Source organism: Salvelinus alpinus, chromosome 2 (assembly GCF_045679555.1).
Source record: "Salvelinus alpinus chromosome 2, SLU_Salpinus.1, whole genome shotgun sequence".
In the NCBI taxonomy this organism is placed as follows: domain Eukaryota; kingdom Metazoa; phylum Chordata; class Actinopteri; order Salmoniformes; family Salmonidae; genus Salvelinus; species Salvelinus alpinus.
The window spans coordinates 82,026,649-82,042,323 of record NC_092087.1 but is presented as its reverse complement, the minus strand read 5'-3'; the positions used below and the strand labels follow the sequence as shown (position 1 = coordinate 82,042,323).

At 44.9% G+C, this 15,675-nt stretch overlaps 2 protein-coding genes across 4 annotated transcripts in view; both read left to right on the top strand.

Moving 5' to 3' along the window:
* Window positions 1–864: 864 nt before the first annotated feature.
* yju2b (YJU2 splicing factor homolog B) lies at window positions 865–6,100 on the top strand. Of its 2 annotated transcripts, none has more exons than XM_071389569.1 (11): window positions 865–958; window positions 1,244–1,288; window positions 1,863–1,916; window positions 2,069–2,151; window positions 2,233–2,288; window positions 2,402–2,462; window positions 2,545–2,687; window positions 3,086–3,258; window positions 4,002–4,140; window positions 4,331–4,523; window positions 4,889–6,100. In XM_071389569.1, exons 2-11 carry the CDS (start codon window positions 1,286–1,288, stop codon window positions 5,289–5,291), a joined length of 1,308 nt encoding a protein of 435 aa, XP_071245670.1. In that variant the 5' UTR covers window positions 865–958; window positions 1,244–1,285; the 3' UTR covers window positions 5,292–6,100. The 2 variants fall into 2 exon arrangements, with proteins under 2 accessions (XP_071245670.1, XP_071245671.1); XM_071389570.1 differs by lacking the exon at window positions 865–958 and adding an exon at window positions 987–1,071.
* LOC139567942 (complement C3-like) overlaps window positions 5,330–15,675 on the top strand; it is a 37,284-nt gene continuing 26,938 nt past the window's right edge. Inside the window, exons 1-20 of one of the 2 annotated variants that reach the window (XM_071389567.1) lie at window positions 5,330–6,576; window positions 7,053–7,082; window positions 7,286–7,327; window positions 7,423–7,461; window positions 7,703–7,895; window positions 8,233–8,407; window positions 8,535–8,605; window positions 8,719–8,810; window positions 9,262–9,344; window positions 9,479–9,566; window positions 10,167–10,269; window positions 10,414–10,528; window positions 10,804–10,919; window positions 11,201–11,344; window positions 12,932–13,147; window positions 13,413–13,613; window positions 14,154–14,312; window positions 14,695–14,824; window positions 15,327–15,395; window positions 15,539–15,668. In XM_071389567.1, coding sequence (XP_071245668.1) covers window positions 6,185–6,576; window positions 7,053–7,082; window positions 7,286–7,327; window positions 7,423–7,461; window positions 7,703–7,895; window positions 8,233–8,407; window positions 8,535–8,605; window positions 8,719–8,810; window positions 9,262–9,344; window positions 9,479–9,566; window positions 10,167–10,269; window positions 10,414–10,528; window positions 10,804–10,919; window positions 11,201–11,344; window positions 12,932–13,147; window positions 13,413–13,613; window positions 14,154–14,312; window positions 14,695–14,824; window positions 15,327–15,395; window positions 15,539–15,668 — 2,588 coding nt within the window. In that variant the 5' untranslated portion in view covers window positions 5,330–6,184. Of the gene's footprint in view, window positions 6,577–7,052; window positions 7,083–7,285; window positions 7,328–7,422; window positions 7,462–7,702; window positions 7,896–7,945; window positions 7,963–8,232; window positions 8,408–8,534; window positions 8,606–8,718; window positions 8,811–9,261; window positions 9,345–9,478; window positions 9,567–10,166; window positions 10,270–10,413; window positions 10,529–10,803; window positions 10,920–11,200; window positions 11,345–12,931; window positions 13,148–13,412; window positions 13,614–14,153; window positions 14,313–14,694; window positions 14,825–15,326; window positions 15,396–15,538; window positions 15,669–15,675 lie in introns of those variants that run through there. The other variant, XM_071389568.1, reaches the window with a different exon arrangement.

The window sequence follows — 15,675 nt, the reverse complement described above, 5'->3', positions numbered from 1 at the left end:
CCTCCTTCCACCCACAACATCTCCATCCCCCTCTCACTTTATCCCTCCCTCCCTCCCTCCCTCCCTCTCTTCATCCTTCTTGCTGTATCCCTGATCTCTCCCTCCCTTCCATTCCTTACCCTGCATCCCTCCCTCCAGTGCTAATCACCTGATCCTTGATAGACAGCAGCCCATCATTTTCCCAGACCTTCCCAGAAATTGACACAGAAGTCCGTAGCCTAAAAAGCTACTTTTGTAATCTTTTTTTGGTGGGGGAAACATTTTCATATTCAGAGATATGTGCAACTCAAAAAAATCCTTTAAAAGCTGGAGAGACAGTCCGGTTCAATCATGGTCATGTAAGTAGGGCCTAGGCCTATTTGACATGCTGTACTGACCCAGGTCAGACCAAGAACCAGAATAGAATGGTTATGGAGAGAATGTATTTTCCCACTCTCAGTCATTACCTGCCAGACTGTTTCTTCTCTCTGTTAAGGGAGACACCTGTAGTGGGTATCCCTCACGTCTCTGGCACATCCATCAGGTCAAAACTCTAGTTATAACCCCCCTGGCAGACACACACAGTCTGAAGTTTCTCCAGAGTCCAGTGCCAAGTGTGAGTAGGCCCATGCTAACTGAGTTATGTTGATATTATCCAGGAGTTTTGACCTGTCTCCTGACTGCCCATGTCCCTTCACTTTGATGGACGCTCTGGTTTTCATCATAACAACTTATAACAGAGGGAGGTAAAAAGGCGAATTGTCATAGTTGTGGACTTTTCCAATGGGTCTTGGGGTACAAAAATAAGTATACGAAAATATCTTCACAAAAAGTAGAAGTCTTTGTACAAGCACAATTAATCAGAGACGATTTTTAAAAAGCAGACCCCAATGTGTGACGTTTCTCACAAAACGGAAGTGACGTTTTTGTGTATGCACTGTTGTCGATTTTGTTCTGCTAGCTAATGCTTTGGAAAACAGTAAGGAGCACGCTACTTTGTGATATCTCAATTGTTTTTCTTCGAAAACAGTTAGGGTTCGGTTACAATTCGTGTTAATTATGGGCACACATCTCCTGTTACATTCCTAAAACGTTTGTTTTGCATATTATTCAAGATGGTAGCGTGAGCTAGTTAGCTATGCTAGCAGTTGTGCTTGCAAATAAGCTATCTTATTTCGAACGTCTAAGTTAGATAGCTAACTTCAAGGTGTGCAAACATTTGTAAACACAAAAACGAAGATATGACCGTGTGTTTTCTCCCTAGGTGACAAAGGCTATCTTCTAGTGCGCTGTACAAGCTAACAACATGGTAAGTTTTCAGGCTACATCAAAATGTGTTCAACACACTAGTAGCTAACATTAGCGTCCTTGTAAAATTAGCTCTGTTAGTGTTTGTCCACCACTGGTGGCACCAGGTTTCCTCAGTGAGGAAGCCCCACTGGAGCGGCAGGTAGCCTTGCGGTTAAGAGCGTTGGGCCAGCAACCGAAAGGTCGCTGTTTCGAATCCCCGAGCCGGCAAGGTGGATAAATCTGCCGTTCTGCCCTTGAACAAGGCAGTTAACCCCCAACAACAACTGCTCACCGGGCGCCGTGACGAGGATGTCGATTTAAAGGCAGCACCTATCTAATTCAGAAAGGTTGGGTTAAATGCGGGAGTTGTACAACTGACTAGTTATTCCCCCTTCCCCTTATCCATATAGAGAAAAGCTGGTGCCACCAGTGGTGGACAAAAGAGCACATTTTCCAAGGACACTGTTAGCTACTAGTGTGTTGAATACTGACTAGGTGTTCCTCCTTTCCCTTATCCATGTAAGAAAACCGAATATGTTACTGTAACGTAACAATGTTCACACTTTCCTCTTTTTCCATGTATCGTTTCTCAGGGTGAGAGGAAAGGACAAAACCATTACTACCCTCCGGACTTCGACCCACAGAAGGTAAATATGACTACTGACCATCATCACATATAATAATAGATGCGCAATAGGTTAATGGAGTTAAGAAATCAATCTACATGTGAGCCTCTTTCAACCTGTTCTCACTCTGACTCTTTTCTCACTTTCTCTTTTTCCCCCCTTCCTTTCTCTAGCATGGCTCCCTCAATGGTTACCATGGAACCCATGCTCTACGAGAGAGGGCCAGGAAACTGTCCCAGGGTATCCTCATCATCCGGTCAGTAACACAAACACACACATCAAATTCAGTAGTTTGATGGCTTACAGGAAACTGACTCTTGTCTATGTATTTTCACAGGTTTGAGATGCCCTATAATATCTGGTGTGATGGCTGCAAGAATCACATCGGCATGGGTAAGCTCGCTCTCTCTTACATTCTCAGTTTTCCAGCAAGTTGCTATACGTTTTCCTTTTTCAGGAACATAATTAATTACAGCCATTTCTTATCATACGTTTGTGTCACTCAGGTGTACGTTATAACGCTGAGAAGAAGAAAGTGGGGACCTACTACACCACGCCAATCTACAGGTAAGACCAGACACATCTCAATCAGACACACTGAAGGCCAGTACATACATCTGTGCGTGTTTACCTGTGTGCTCCTCTTCAGGTTCCGGATGAAGTGTCACCTGTGTGTGAACTACATTGAGATGCAGACGGACCCAGCCACCTGTGATTACGTCATCGTGTGCGGTGCGCAGCGGAAGGAGGAGAGATGGGACATGGCTGACAATGAACAGATCCTCACTACAGGTAACTTATTTCTCCTCGTTGACCTTACATTTTGTTAGGTGTGTGTGTGTGTGTGTGAGAGGAAGGATGGGACATGGCCGTCAACGAACATCCTCATCCCTGGCAACTAATGACATTTGACCTCAGCGAACTTTTAGTGACCTCTTATTCTTTAATACGTCAAACCCCAAAACAGAATGGACTCCAATTGTCTTTCAACAATGGCACTATGGATATCAGTTCATTTATTTCTCCATTCCTGTGTCTTGTCTGCTCATTTCTTAGGCATCATTGTCTTCCCTTTCTTTATCGCTCATGTGCTCTCTTCTTTTCTCACCTACCCCACTTATTTCCCTCTCTACCACCCCCCTATCCCCCCCCTCCTTTCCCGTCCCTGCTCCTTCTGTGTGTCTCCCCAGAGCGTAGTGAGAAGGAGAAGTTGGAGACAGATCCCATGTATAAGCTGGACCACGGTGGTAAGGACAAGGAGAAACTGAGGAAGGCTCTTCCCTCTCTGTCTGAGCTACAGGATCACCAGGCTGGATGGAAGGACGACTTCATACTCAACAGCAAGCTCCGCAGGAAGTTCAGGGTAAATGCACTGCACTGTATTCAGATCATAACTGTTTATTTATTTGATTTTATTTCACCTTTATTTAACCAGGTAGGCTAGTTGAGAACAAGTTCTCATTTACAACTGCGACCTGGCCAAGATAAAGCAAAGCAGTGCGTCACAAACAACAACACAGAGTTACACATGGAACAAACAAATGTACAGTCAATAACACAATAGAAACAAAAATAAAGTCTATATACAGTGTGTGCAAATGGCGTGAGGAGGTAAGGCAATAAATGGTCCATAGTAGCGAAGTAATTACAATTTACAATGCACTCGAGGCCACATTTAGATTCTCTACCTTTCTCCTGAAGTGTACACTTTTTCTAGCCATGCCTACACCAATCCAATGCTTTTACATTTGTGGGGAGTAGTGAACGAGTGCACACTTCAGGAGGAAAGAGAGAGGATTGGGATTCGCCCATGGAATTACTTGGACTCTTTGTCAAATAGTCTATCCTTGATTCCTCGTATCCTTTGTCCTTGCCTCCTTAAAACGCATTGGAGAAGTAGGTCAGTGTGGAGGGACCCTGGAAGTTTTTCCTCCCGTATGGTTTAAAAGGCGGCGAGGATGCGAGAAGCCCCTTGTAAAAGAGATGTATCTCAATGGGACTTGCGTAACTGGATAGCATGTACGTTGTGTGAATAGGGTGGATAGGTGTAGGTCTGTCTTCAGGGCTGCTGACTTAACTGTTCATCTCCACTGATCTAATACGCAGACTGAGAAGAAAGTGATGGCGGAGGAGGAGGAGAAAGACAACGCCGTGAGAAAGAGGACAAATCTGTCCATCCCTCTGCTGCCTGAGAAAGAGGAGGACAAGAAACTAGCAGCACTGCTCACCTACACAGCTCCTGACTGTAAGTGGGCATGTACACCACACACACAGAGAATAATAATGCACTCGAAACCAGACTCTCAATCACACACTGTTCATACACACTATAACACAGGCAAGTCCACACACATACATACACACATACACACACACACACTACTTTTTCATAAAAGAACACCATGCCTCCTCCTCTCCTCATCCCCTTCCTCTAGCCTACGATGACAGGCAGAACTACAAGCGGAAGGAGATCTCTAGCCGCTCCTGGTTCAGTTCCCCCACTCTGCCACCAGGTAGCGCTGCAGGCAGCCTACTTCAGAAGCTGGGCCTACAGGGGAAAGGTGCTGCTGTGGCCAAAGCCCTGGGTCCCCAAGCCTCCTCCCCGAACCCACACAGTCTCATAAGGAGGTAGGTCAATGAATGGGTGAATTTGAATTTTCCCATTTGCTGACGACAGATAATCTTCCTTGGGCCCGACACACAACTAAATAGACTTCACAGTCAAAAGACTTTACAATTTACATGAATGCTAGTGGATCTGTCAACATCATAAAGTATGAATCAGTTTTCCCTTCTAGATGATAATGAATAAGATGACATGGACAGGAGGGACCTGACCCTAGATCAGTACTCCTACTCTGAAACGCTTTGTGAAAACAGGCCCAGTAATGTTCATGTAACCTAAGCCACCTTGTTGTTGTGCTAACCTGTTGCAGTGGGTTCCCCATATTTGCGACACAGTTGATTGATAGTGTGTGTGTGGTTATCCACAGGAGGACCGAGGGCTCTGGGAACAAACCAGAGGCCTGCGCTACAGTCACCCGCAGGAAATCAGACCCAGGAACCAATGATCTAGGAAACAGTCTCTCGCCGAAGGGGAAGGAGTTACACGTTGCACAAACACAAAGGACTGGGGGGACAGATTTGGGAGTTGCACAGCCTGAGCAGAGACTGGAAATGGTTGAAACTCACATGAGTTCTCTGGAGATGCAGATTCTTAACACCACCACAGAAGAAGAGGACAGAGGACGATCGAAAGGAGAGGATTGTGGGACAGTGCTGGAGGACCATGACAGTAGTCGCTCTGGGGTGTTGAGGACGTCACTGGTTGCAGACTACAGCGACTCCTCCGACTCTGACCCCGGGGTGTCGGGGGAAGTTTCCCCTAGATGCTGATCTTGAGTCAGTTTTCACTTTCCTCCACTAAATGGTTAAGGTTGGGGGAGGGGAATCTGATCTGTACCTATGGTAAACATCACCCTGAAGCCAGACCTAGGAGTATGAGGATGGACTGTTGACTTTGTGTTAGACAAACAATACCTTTAGCCTGGTTAAAACAGACTGAATGCTGAGCTCAATATGCTTGGAAAGTGGAGATGCCATAGAACCCGCTGCAGTGTTTGCTCGCAAAAGAGATTTTCCGTTGGCTAATTAACGGTACATTTGTGAATTGTTTTGCCCCATAGTTCGCCAAAATGATAAGCTAGTTAGTTAGCTATCACTGCGACACTTTTGCTAGGTACAGTAGCGCTTCTGTGTCAATAGAATGTATTCAAAATGGTGACTAGGTTGTCTCCAGTTTATATGTTATCATTGTGATGCGCATCCATGTGTACCCACTTTCTATTGAAACAGTGGTGAGCCCTGCATTCAGTCTGGTGTCAACAGGCTACGAGACACTTTGCTCTATGGCCAAAATGTGTGTGTGGGAGACTGGGACTGAAGGTACAGTATGTATTAACAACACAAAGTGTTTTACAACAGAATGTTTTCACCATATATAACCATAGGCAAGAGGTTATTTTCCAGTTTTATTGATTTGTGTAGAAGTCGTGTATTATACAGATTGGAGTGATTATGCGAATGTCATTGAAAACAGTTGTCCTCTGATATGCAGTGTATATCCACGTTGCTCTTGGAAATACATGTACATTTCATTTAATCTGATAAATATCCGGTCCTTTGCGGGTCTCGCTGTAAATCAATGTCGTTTTTGTATTTTCTTTATAGAAATTATAAGCCATGATCAAGATAACTGAGAAAATAATGCACAGCCATGGATCCCAGTGATGTATGATTCATATTGGGAATATCAAATGTTCTGTCTTTGCTACACACACACATGCAGAGGAGGCATACTATTTGGGGTATGTTACAGGATTACAAAAGCAACTGACCTCTTAGCATATTTGAAGCTTAGCTGCGTTTGGTTAGCAATTGTATTCACCAATTATAAAAGGGGTGGGTATTGCTTGAATATAGTCTGCCAAAATAGCACACTCTTTGGTGGCTGGGATCCAAGGGGGAGTGTGTGTTGTCTCTGTGTGAAAGAGTTCTGTCCCCAGTGTCATGAGAGTTTAGTTCCATTCACTCTCAAGATGGCGAAGGGAACACTGCTCCACATTTTGTTGCTTTGTGTTTTCTGTAGCTGTTGTGCCCAGATGTTCAACCGCCGAGTGCTGTAAGTTTTCCTTTCTCAACTGTTCATTTTGCTGCCGTAGAGGGTACTAAAGTTTTCCTTTCTCAACTGTTCACTTTGCTGCCGTAGAGGGTACTAAAGTTTTCCTTTCTCAACTGTTCACTTTGCTGCCGTAGAGGGTACTAAAGTTTTCCTTTCTCAACTGTTCACTTTGCTGCCGTAGAGGGTACTAAGTTTTCCTTTCTCAACTGTTCACTTTGCTGCCGTAGAGGGTACTAAGTTTTCCTTTCTCAACTGTTCACTTTGCTGCCGTAGAGGGTACTAAGTTTCTGCTCTCTACTGAACGCGCTATTTCTTTAACTTGACTGCTGACAGGTGTGATTTCTTGGGGTTGTATATTACACAGTGGAATACTCAAAATACAAAAAAAAATGTTATTTTTTACTTGCTTCTGGGCTGTTTTAAACTGGACTCCCTGACTTATACGTTTTTAACAGATGTATTACTCAACTTTTTAGGATGCGACCGGGTTCATGGGGTCGCCACCGGTAGGGTCTATGGTTATTATCTCTAAAATTCGAATTCTATTCATTCTAATTCAGCCCAAATCTAAAAATTCACTATATTTCTAATTCACAATTACACGTAACTGCAATATGTAATCATGATCAATAATGTATTATTAGTAATATCAGTCTAAGAACAATTGCATTTTTCTGAAATGTATATAACACTCAATGTGCCCATTCAGATTTCAATATATGGACCATGATGATTATTTTGGTCTTCATGAGTAAGTACAGAATCTTCTCTACCTTGTTGAACCTACCAAATGTACTACCAAATGTTGGCATTAAAGGAAAAAAACAATGCCTCATTTATTTACAGTGAAAGAAATCCGAAGGACCACACCAGTCTGGAACCAAGGTACAGTGTTCCCAAAAGTATCCAGATAAACACAAAAGGCACTCCTATCAGTTACTAAAATACTACTCTACTGTATGCATGTCAAAGTTTGCCAAATGGGTAAGATTTTAAAATAACTTTATCTTCTCACTCTCTTTTCCTCTCCCTCCTTAATCCTCTCCCTGTTCTCCCTCTCATCCCTGCTCCTCATGTACCCCCTCCCTCGCCTCCTCTCTTCTCCCCCTCCCATCCCTCACCCCAGGTTCATCCTCCTAGCCCCTAACATTCTGAGAACAGACAGTGAGGAGTCTATCTATTTAGAGTCCCATGGCCTCAACAGCCCTGTAACCGTCACCATAACAGTCCATAACTTCCCGGGGGGGGGGACTAAGCTCCTGCAGGACACTGTCACACTCGGCCCGGCGAACAGCTACCACACCCTCAAGATCATAAAGGTGATTCAATTCACTACACCCTCAAGATAAAGGTGATTCAGTTCACTACACCCTCAAGATCATAAAGGTGATTCAGTTCACTTCAAGATCATCAGTTCAATTCAGCACACCCTCAAGACCATACAGGTGATTCCATTAGATTCAGTTCAATACACCTCACCCTCAAGAGTAGACCATACAGGTGATTCAGACTTGTCATGAGTATGTATGTCCCCCTTATAATGCCTTATTATAGTGTCTTAATGATCCAGAATAAACAACTGCCACTTTTCCTGAACCCCCAAGACATTCTAAAGGCTAATATCTGCTTATAAAAGACTTATTCTTCCCCTCCCAGCTCCCTTCAGAGCATCTGGACAAGGGGAACGAGGAGTCCTCCAGGAACCAGTATGTGAATGTGAAAGCAGAGTTTGGGGGCTACCACGTAGCTGAACAGGTTGTCATGGTCTCCTTCCACTCTGGATACATCTTCATCCAGACAGACAAGCCCCTCTACAAACCTGGAGACACTGGTAAGGGGGATGGGGGAGAGGGAAAAAGGAAGTGTTCCCAATGACATGTTAGGTTCATGTGAATGATGAAAAGCGTCTCTCTCTTTATTTGTCTGTCTGATCTCTCCCCTGCTCTCGCTCTCTGCAGTACTATGCAGGGCCTTTGTGTCTGCACCTACCTTCCAGGCCTTCAACGGCTCCATCACCATTGAATTCCAGGTAGCTAAAAGTTCATCACATGCCCATTAGCCTACATGTCTTAAATGATATAAAGTAACACTTCATTATGTTTTAGAAATGTGCGATTTAAGGTGTGTGTGTGTGTGTGTCAGAATTCAGACGGCGTCGTAGTGAAACAGATCTCCAGGACCAGAGCCAAGAATGGAATCTTTGCTGATACTCACGTTCTACCTGACATAGTCAAGTAAGTCAAGAACATCATGAGGTTTCTAGCCTGGTGTGAGGATTCTAGCCTGGTATGAGGTTTCTAGCCTGGTATGAGGATTCTAGCCTGGTATGAGGATTCTAGCCTGGTATGAGGTTTCTAGCCTGGTATGAGGATTCTAGCCTGGTATGAGGATTCTAGCCTGGTATGAGGATTCTAGTCTGGTATGAGGATTCTAGCCTGGTATGAGGATTCTAGCCTGGTATGAGGATTCTAGCCTGGTTTTCAAATATGTAACACTTTGCTTTATAAATCATTATGCCGCCTGGTCATAATGCTCTATGAATGTAGTCATTATGAGCAGTTATAACTCATAAGCCGTTATAAATATGCTTGGAATACTGTATGAAGAGGATGTCCATACAAAGTGTTACCACTATCCTACTGCCATTTACTAATGCTAATACGTGTTTGTGTGTGTCTGTCATAGTGAGGGAACGTGGAAGATCATTGCAAAATTTGACAACTGGCAACCGAACAAATTCAGTAGTGAGTTTGAGGTGAAGAAATACGGTAGGTGGAAGAGCTTTGTAAATATGTGTGTGCGTGCCTGTATGTCATTCAACGTGGTTCCCTCTCCATATGATTACTCGTTGAGCTAAAGCCTGGGCAGAAGCTTGGGGAGCTAACACGATGCTCTGTTGCAGTGCTGCCTGCTTTCAATGTCACACTGACTCCCAAGAAACCCTTCCTCAGTCTGGATGATACTGAGCTGGTGGTGGAGATCACAGCCAGGTTAGTAACACTAATGTAGACCTACTGTATTGCTTATTAATGTGTTATGTATGGCTTATGAAACCTTTATGTAGGTACCCTTCAGACAAAGTGTTACTAATGCCGGGTTCATGACATTTCGGATACTCGGCACCTCAGAGTTAAAATGAACTTAAGTTATTTGCGGAGAGCTTCCTATTGGTTGATTCTGATGCTTCCCAGGTGGGAAACGCGGGTATTATCGTTCTACAACGAGTAAGCAAGTCAGAAACGTCAGTTTCCCGACAGGACGTGAAAGCGGCATTAACACTGTAATAATAGTTGTGATAATGAATAATTGTCACAAAAATAACTCACCCATCATAGAATGACTGTTGACTTGAATGGAAATGTCCGTTCCAGTAATTCTAGCTCTATGGTAACAGCTGTCTGTTTGGTGAGGCCGTTCTAGTCATTCTATTTCTATGGTCACAGCTACCTGTATGGTGAGGCCGTTCTAGTAATTGTATTTCTATGGTCACAGCTACCTGTATGGTGAGGACGTTCTAGTGATTGTATTTCTATGGTCTCATCTACCTGTATGGTGAGACCATTCTAGTCATTGTATTTCTATGGTCACAGATACCTGTATGGCGAAGATGTCCAGGGAACGGCCTACGTGATGTTTGGGGTGGAGGTGAACAAGGAGAAGAGGAGGTTACCATCGGTCAAGCAGGTCACCAATGTGAGTACTGGTAGTACACTACATTATGAAGTGCTAGACCTTTTCCGCAACTTAAAGTCATACACACCTCACACATCAAAGGGAGATCAATTCAGCGTAAAGTGTAAACATACAACAACCGCCATTTTCCTTCCTTCATTTCAGCTGCAGCAAGGCACCGCTACATTGACCATGGCGGAGATCAGGAAGGCCTACCCCGACCTCCGCTCCCTGGTTGGAAGCTCTATTTACGTCAAGGCCTCAGTGCTGACCAAATCAGGTAAGGTCAATAAAGTTTTATTGAATTAAGTTGAGTTGAATTAAATTACAATGGACCTTTGAATGAAGAAGGTCAGATGCAGGCTATCCAAAACCTGATGACTCACGTTAGCTTCCCAAGCTAATGCCTAGGTTAGAACCCAGTCGATCAAACTATGGTAGGATTGATTTAAAACCTTGCTTGAGACCTAAAGACTTGTGTTAGCTCCCCAAGCTAATGCCTAAACTTTGACTCAGCGGGCTAACACAGTCTTGTATCTTTCTACTCCTCTATAGGCAGTGACCTGGTGGAGGCAGAGAAGTCTGGTATTAAGATAGTGGAGTCCCCGTACGTCCTCTCCTTCATAGACACACCAAAGTACTACAAGCCTGGCTTGCCCTTCGACGTTATGGTAATGTCACAACATCAACGCTTTATAGACAGAAAGGATCAACCTTATTTGAATGAATTATGAGTCGTTGGAGATAAGAGCCATAGAGATGCAATATAATAATATAATTCTGTGATAAGAGAATGTGGTTCAGATCCAAGTCTAAAGTGTTTATATCTCTAACTAGCCTCGTTCTACCATCCTCATCTCACAAGCTTACATTCTGTTAAAAGAAACGAGAGCGCAGTGGTCAGGATGGTGGATCAGGTTACCTTCTAACGGGTTCTAACGGTGTTCTTCAGATCCAGGTGAGTTTCCAGGATGGTTCCCCGGCTCATAACGTCCCAGTCCAGGTGAGCCTCCTGGCCAACCCAATCACCAGCCACCTTGGCACCATCAGGACCGCCATCAACATGCCTGCTGAGCTAGGCCCTCAGATCATCACTGTGAGTACCGCTAACAGGGCTTATAACCTGTTATAACCTGCTATAACCACCCTCACTAAAGCTAATGGTGCTTATAACATGCTTACTGAGATACACCCGCAGACCATCACTAAGTACCCCTAACAGGGCTTATAACCTGTTATAACCTGCTATAACCACCCTCACTAAAGCTAATGGTGCTTATAACATGCTTACTGAGATACACCCGCAGATCATCACTGTAAGTACCCCTAACAGGGCTTATAACCTGTTATATCCTGCTATAACCACCCTCACTAAAGCTAATGGTGCTTATAACATGCTTACTGAGATACACCCGCAGATCATCACTGTAAGTACCCCTAACAGGGCTTATAACCTGTTATATCCTGCTATAACCACCCTCACTAAAGCTAATGGTGCTTATAACATGCTTACTGAGATACACCCGCAGATCATCACTGTAAGTACCCCTAACAGGGCTTATAACCTGTTATATCCTGCTATAACCACCCTCACTAAAGCTAATGGTGCTTATAACATGCTTACTGAGATACACCCGCAGATCATCACTGTAAGTACCCCTAACAGGGCTTATAACCTGTTATAACCTGCTATAACCACCCTCACTAAAGCTAATGGTGCTTATAACATGCTTACTGAGATACACCCGCAGACCATCACTGTAAGTACCCCTAACAGGGCTTGTAACCTGTTATAACCTGCTATAACCACCCTCACTGAAGCTAATGGTGCTAATAACATGCTTACTGAGATACACCCGCAGACCATCACTGTAAGTACCCCTAACAGGGCTTGTAACCTGTTATAACCTGCTATAACCACCCTCACTAAAGCTAATGGTGCTTATAACATGCTTACTGAGATACACCCGCAGACCATCACTGTAAGTACCCCTAACAGGGCTTATAACCAGCTACAACCTTCTATAATCACACTCAGTAGAGCTAATGGTGCTTGTAATCAAGTATAACCAGCTATATCCACCCTCAGTAATGTCCTAAGCAGTTATAACAACTATCGGTTCTTAGTGTTCATAAGCAAAACTTTGCCTGTCTGTTTCTGTGTACCTGTGTGTGTACCTGTGTGTGTACCTGTGTGTGTGTGTGGCCATGTGTACGTGTGTTTGTGGCCATGTATGTGTGTACGTGTGTGTGGCCATGTTTGTGTGTACGTGTGTGTACCTGTGTTTGTGGCCATGTATGTGTGTACATGTGTGTGTGGCCATGTTTGTGTGTACGTGTGTGTACCTGTGTGTGTGGCCATGTATGTGTGTACGTGTGTGTGTGGCCATGTATGTGTGTACCTGTGTGTGTGGCCATGTATGTGTGTACCTGTGTGTGTGGCCATGTATGTGTGTACCTGTGTGTGTGGCCATGTATGTGTGTACCTGTGTGTGTGGCCATGTATGTGTGTACCTGTGTGTGTGGCCATGTATGTGTGTACCTGTGTGCGTGGCCATGTATGTGTGTACCTGTGTGTGTGTGGCCATGTATGTGTGTACGTGTGTGTATCTGTGTATGGCTGTGCGAGCGTGTGTGTGTGTCTTGGTTTTCATGTGTGTGTCTGTAAATCCTAAACACACAGGCTGAGACCAAACAGACGGGCCTACAGCCAGAGCAGCAGGCCAGACAGCAGATGACCCTTCACCCCTACACACCCTTTGACAAACAGAGACAGAACTACCTGTATATCTCCACTGGGACCACCACAGTCTCTCTGGGGCAGAGCCTTGGCCTCAGTCTACACATCAACGCTGCCGACAAGGCCCACAGGGAACTCATCACTCACCTCACATACCTGGTGAGTGGATATAGTACAATGGAGTAGCATACAATTCAATTGAACAGCTGGTGAGTGCAAACTGTAATGGTCCAGATTTTTGACAATCCAAAATCAAGTCTTTTCAAGTTACCCCTGTATATTTATATTTTCTACCATATGTTGGTACCATATATAGCTTACACGTTTACATAGTTGTAGCGCTGTCTTCAAAATGTACCTTTGTCTGTCCCCAAAGGCAATATTTTGTGAAAAAAATTAAGTGTGTCTCAAACTCCTCCTACAGGTGTTGAACAAGGGCAAAATCATCGTTGCCAAGAGACTGGAGGTCGGAGGTCAGGACATGACCAACGTTCTGTTGACCATTACCACGGAGATGATGCCCTCATTTCGCGTTGTGGCATTCTACATGCTGCCGTGGGCGGGGACTTCGGAGGTGGTGGCTGATTCTGTGTGGGTGGATGTGGAGGATGCCTGTGTTGGGGCGGTGAGTGGACAACCCAGGATATGTTTCATGTTCAAATACAACCTTAATTCCTTCCTTGATACCTTCCCTCCTGCGTTGACATAATCACTGATTAGTGTTGATTGTACAGACGAACGCAAACTGTCATGTTTGGACAAAGTCATATTTTCTTTGTCCTCTCTCCTATATCCTTCAGTACAGTTGGTTTGGAAGGACCTGATTGGTTACGTTATGGTGATGACAGACCTATGTCGTGTTAGATCCAAAACAAACCCCCCCCCCTCTCCCCCCCAGCTGGCTCCAGGCCCCCAGAGTACTACCACCCAGGGAAAGGGTTCAACTACCAGCTTCTCATGTTCCACTATCTTTCCTCTCATTTCAATTCAAGGGGCTTTATTGTCATGGGAAACATTTGTTAACATTGCCAAAGCAAGTGAAGTAGATAACAAACAAAAGTGAAATAAACAATACAAATTAACAGTAAACATTACACTCACAGAAGTTCCAAATGAATAAAGACATTTCAAATATCATTGTCTCTCTCTCCCCCCCCCTCCCCAGTTGAGTGTTGGTCCAGCTGGCTCCAGGCCCCCAGAGTATTACCACCCAGGGAGAGGGTTCAACTTCCAGGTGAGAGGAGACCCAGGAGCCATGGTCAGTCTGGTGGTGGTGGACAACGCTGTGTTCCTGCTCAACAGACAGAGGCTCACACAGAGGAAGGTGAGGGAGACTGTGTGGGTCTGTGGAAATCAATAGACAGAGACACAGATAGGAGAGTAATGGGGACAGTGGAGGGGTCAGTCGATCAGCCAATCATCTGAAGCTACCATCTGGATAACACACCTCTGACTCCTCTCCTCTGACCCCTCTCCTCTGACCCCTCTCCTCTGACCCCTCTCCTCTGACCCCTCTCCTCTGACTCCTCTCCTCTGACCCATCTCCTCTGACCCATCTCCTCTGACCCCTCTCCTCTGACCCCTCTCCTCTGACCCCTCTCCTCTGACCCCTCTCCTCTGACCCCTCTCCTCTGACTCCTCTCATCTGACTCCTCTGACTCCTCTCCTCTGACTCCTCTCCTCTGACTCCTCTGTGCCCCCGTCAGATCTGGCAGGTGGTGGAGGGGGGGGACATAGGCTGTACCCACGGTGGGGGCAGCAACAGCATGGGTGTCTTCACTGACGCTGGACTACTGTTTTACTCCAACACTGGTGGAGCCACCTCTTCTAGACAAGGTAGCACACAAGACAGACAGACAGACAGACAGACAGACAGACAGACAGACAGACAGACAGACAGACAGACAGACAGACAGACATGAATGAATGGTGTCTTAGGTCTCTCTTTATGTAGTGTTATGTTGTCTCTCTTGTCGTGATGTGTGTTTTGTCCTATATTTTAATTTATTTTAATTTTAGTCCCCGCTCCCACAGGAGGCCTTTTGCCTTTTAGTAGGCTGTCATTGTAAATAAGAATGTGTTCTTAACTGGCTTGCCTAGTTAAATTAAGGTAACATAGCCTTTGCAGGCATCCAAAGGCAATGTTCTGTTTGTTTACTGTGAGCTTGCAGGGAAGATTAGTAAAAGCAAAACATTCCAGAGTCGCCCAATCATAATTTTGAGTAAGACAGACCAGTGGGCTTGTATAGACATCTGTGTTTCTTGATTTGTAGAACAGTTTAATTTCGTTGTTTGCCATTCCTGTGTTTCCCTCCCCTCCCTTCCATCTCTTCTGCAGGCATGCAGTGCCCAGGGAGGTCCAGAAGGAGGCGCTCTGCTGAGATGTTGCAACGCAGAACTCAACTGGGTCAGTGACAGAAACAGTGCTATGTTCATTTTTGGTTGATGTATGGAATGATTCATTGATTGAGTGGGGGACTGATTTATTGACGGATAGGTGGATCGATCGATTGATTGATAGATTGATGGTTCTGAGCTCTCTCCCTACAGAGAACCACTACAGAGAGAAGCTGTTGCGTCAGTGTTGTAAGGATGGCCTGAGAGAGATCCCCATGTCTTACTCCTGCACCCGGCGCTCCTTCTACATCACTGAGGGATGGGAATGCATCAAGGCCTTCAGGTACTGA

Excerpts from the sequence above, each read along its gene's own strand:
- yju2b (XM_071389569.1), top strand. Across the intron at positions 1,917-2,068 it reads CGGACTTCGACCCACAGAAG|CATGGCTCCCTCAATGGTTA; the intron begins GTAAATATGACT and ends TCCTTTCTCTAG. Across the intron at positions 4,524-4,888 it reads CCACACAGTCTCATAAGGAG|GAGGACCGAGGGCTCTGGGA; the intron begins GTAGGTCAATGA and ends GGTTATCCACAG.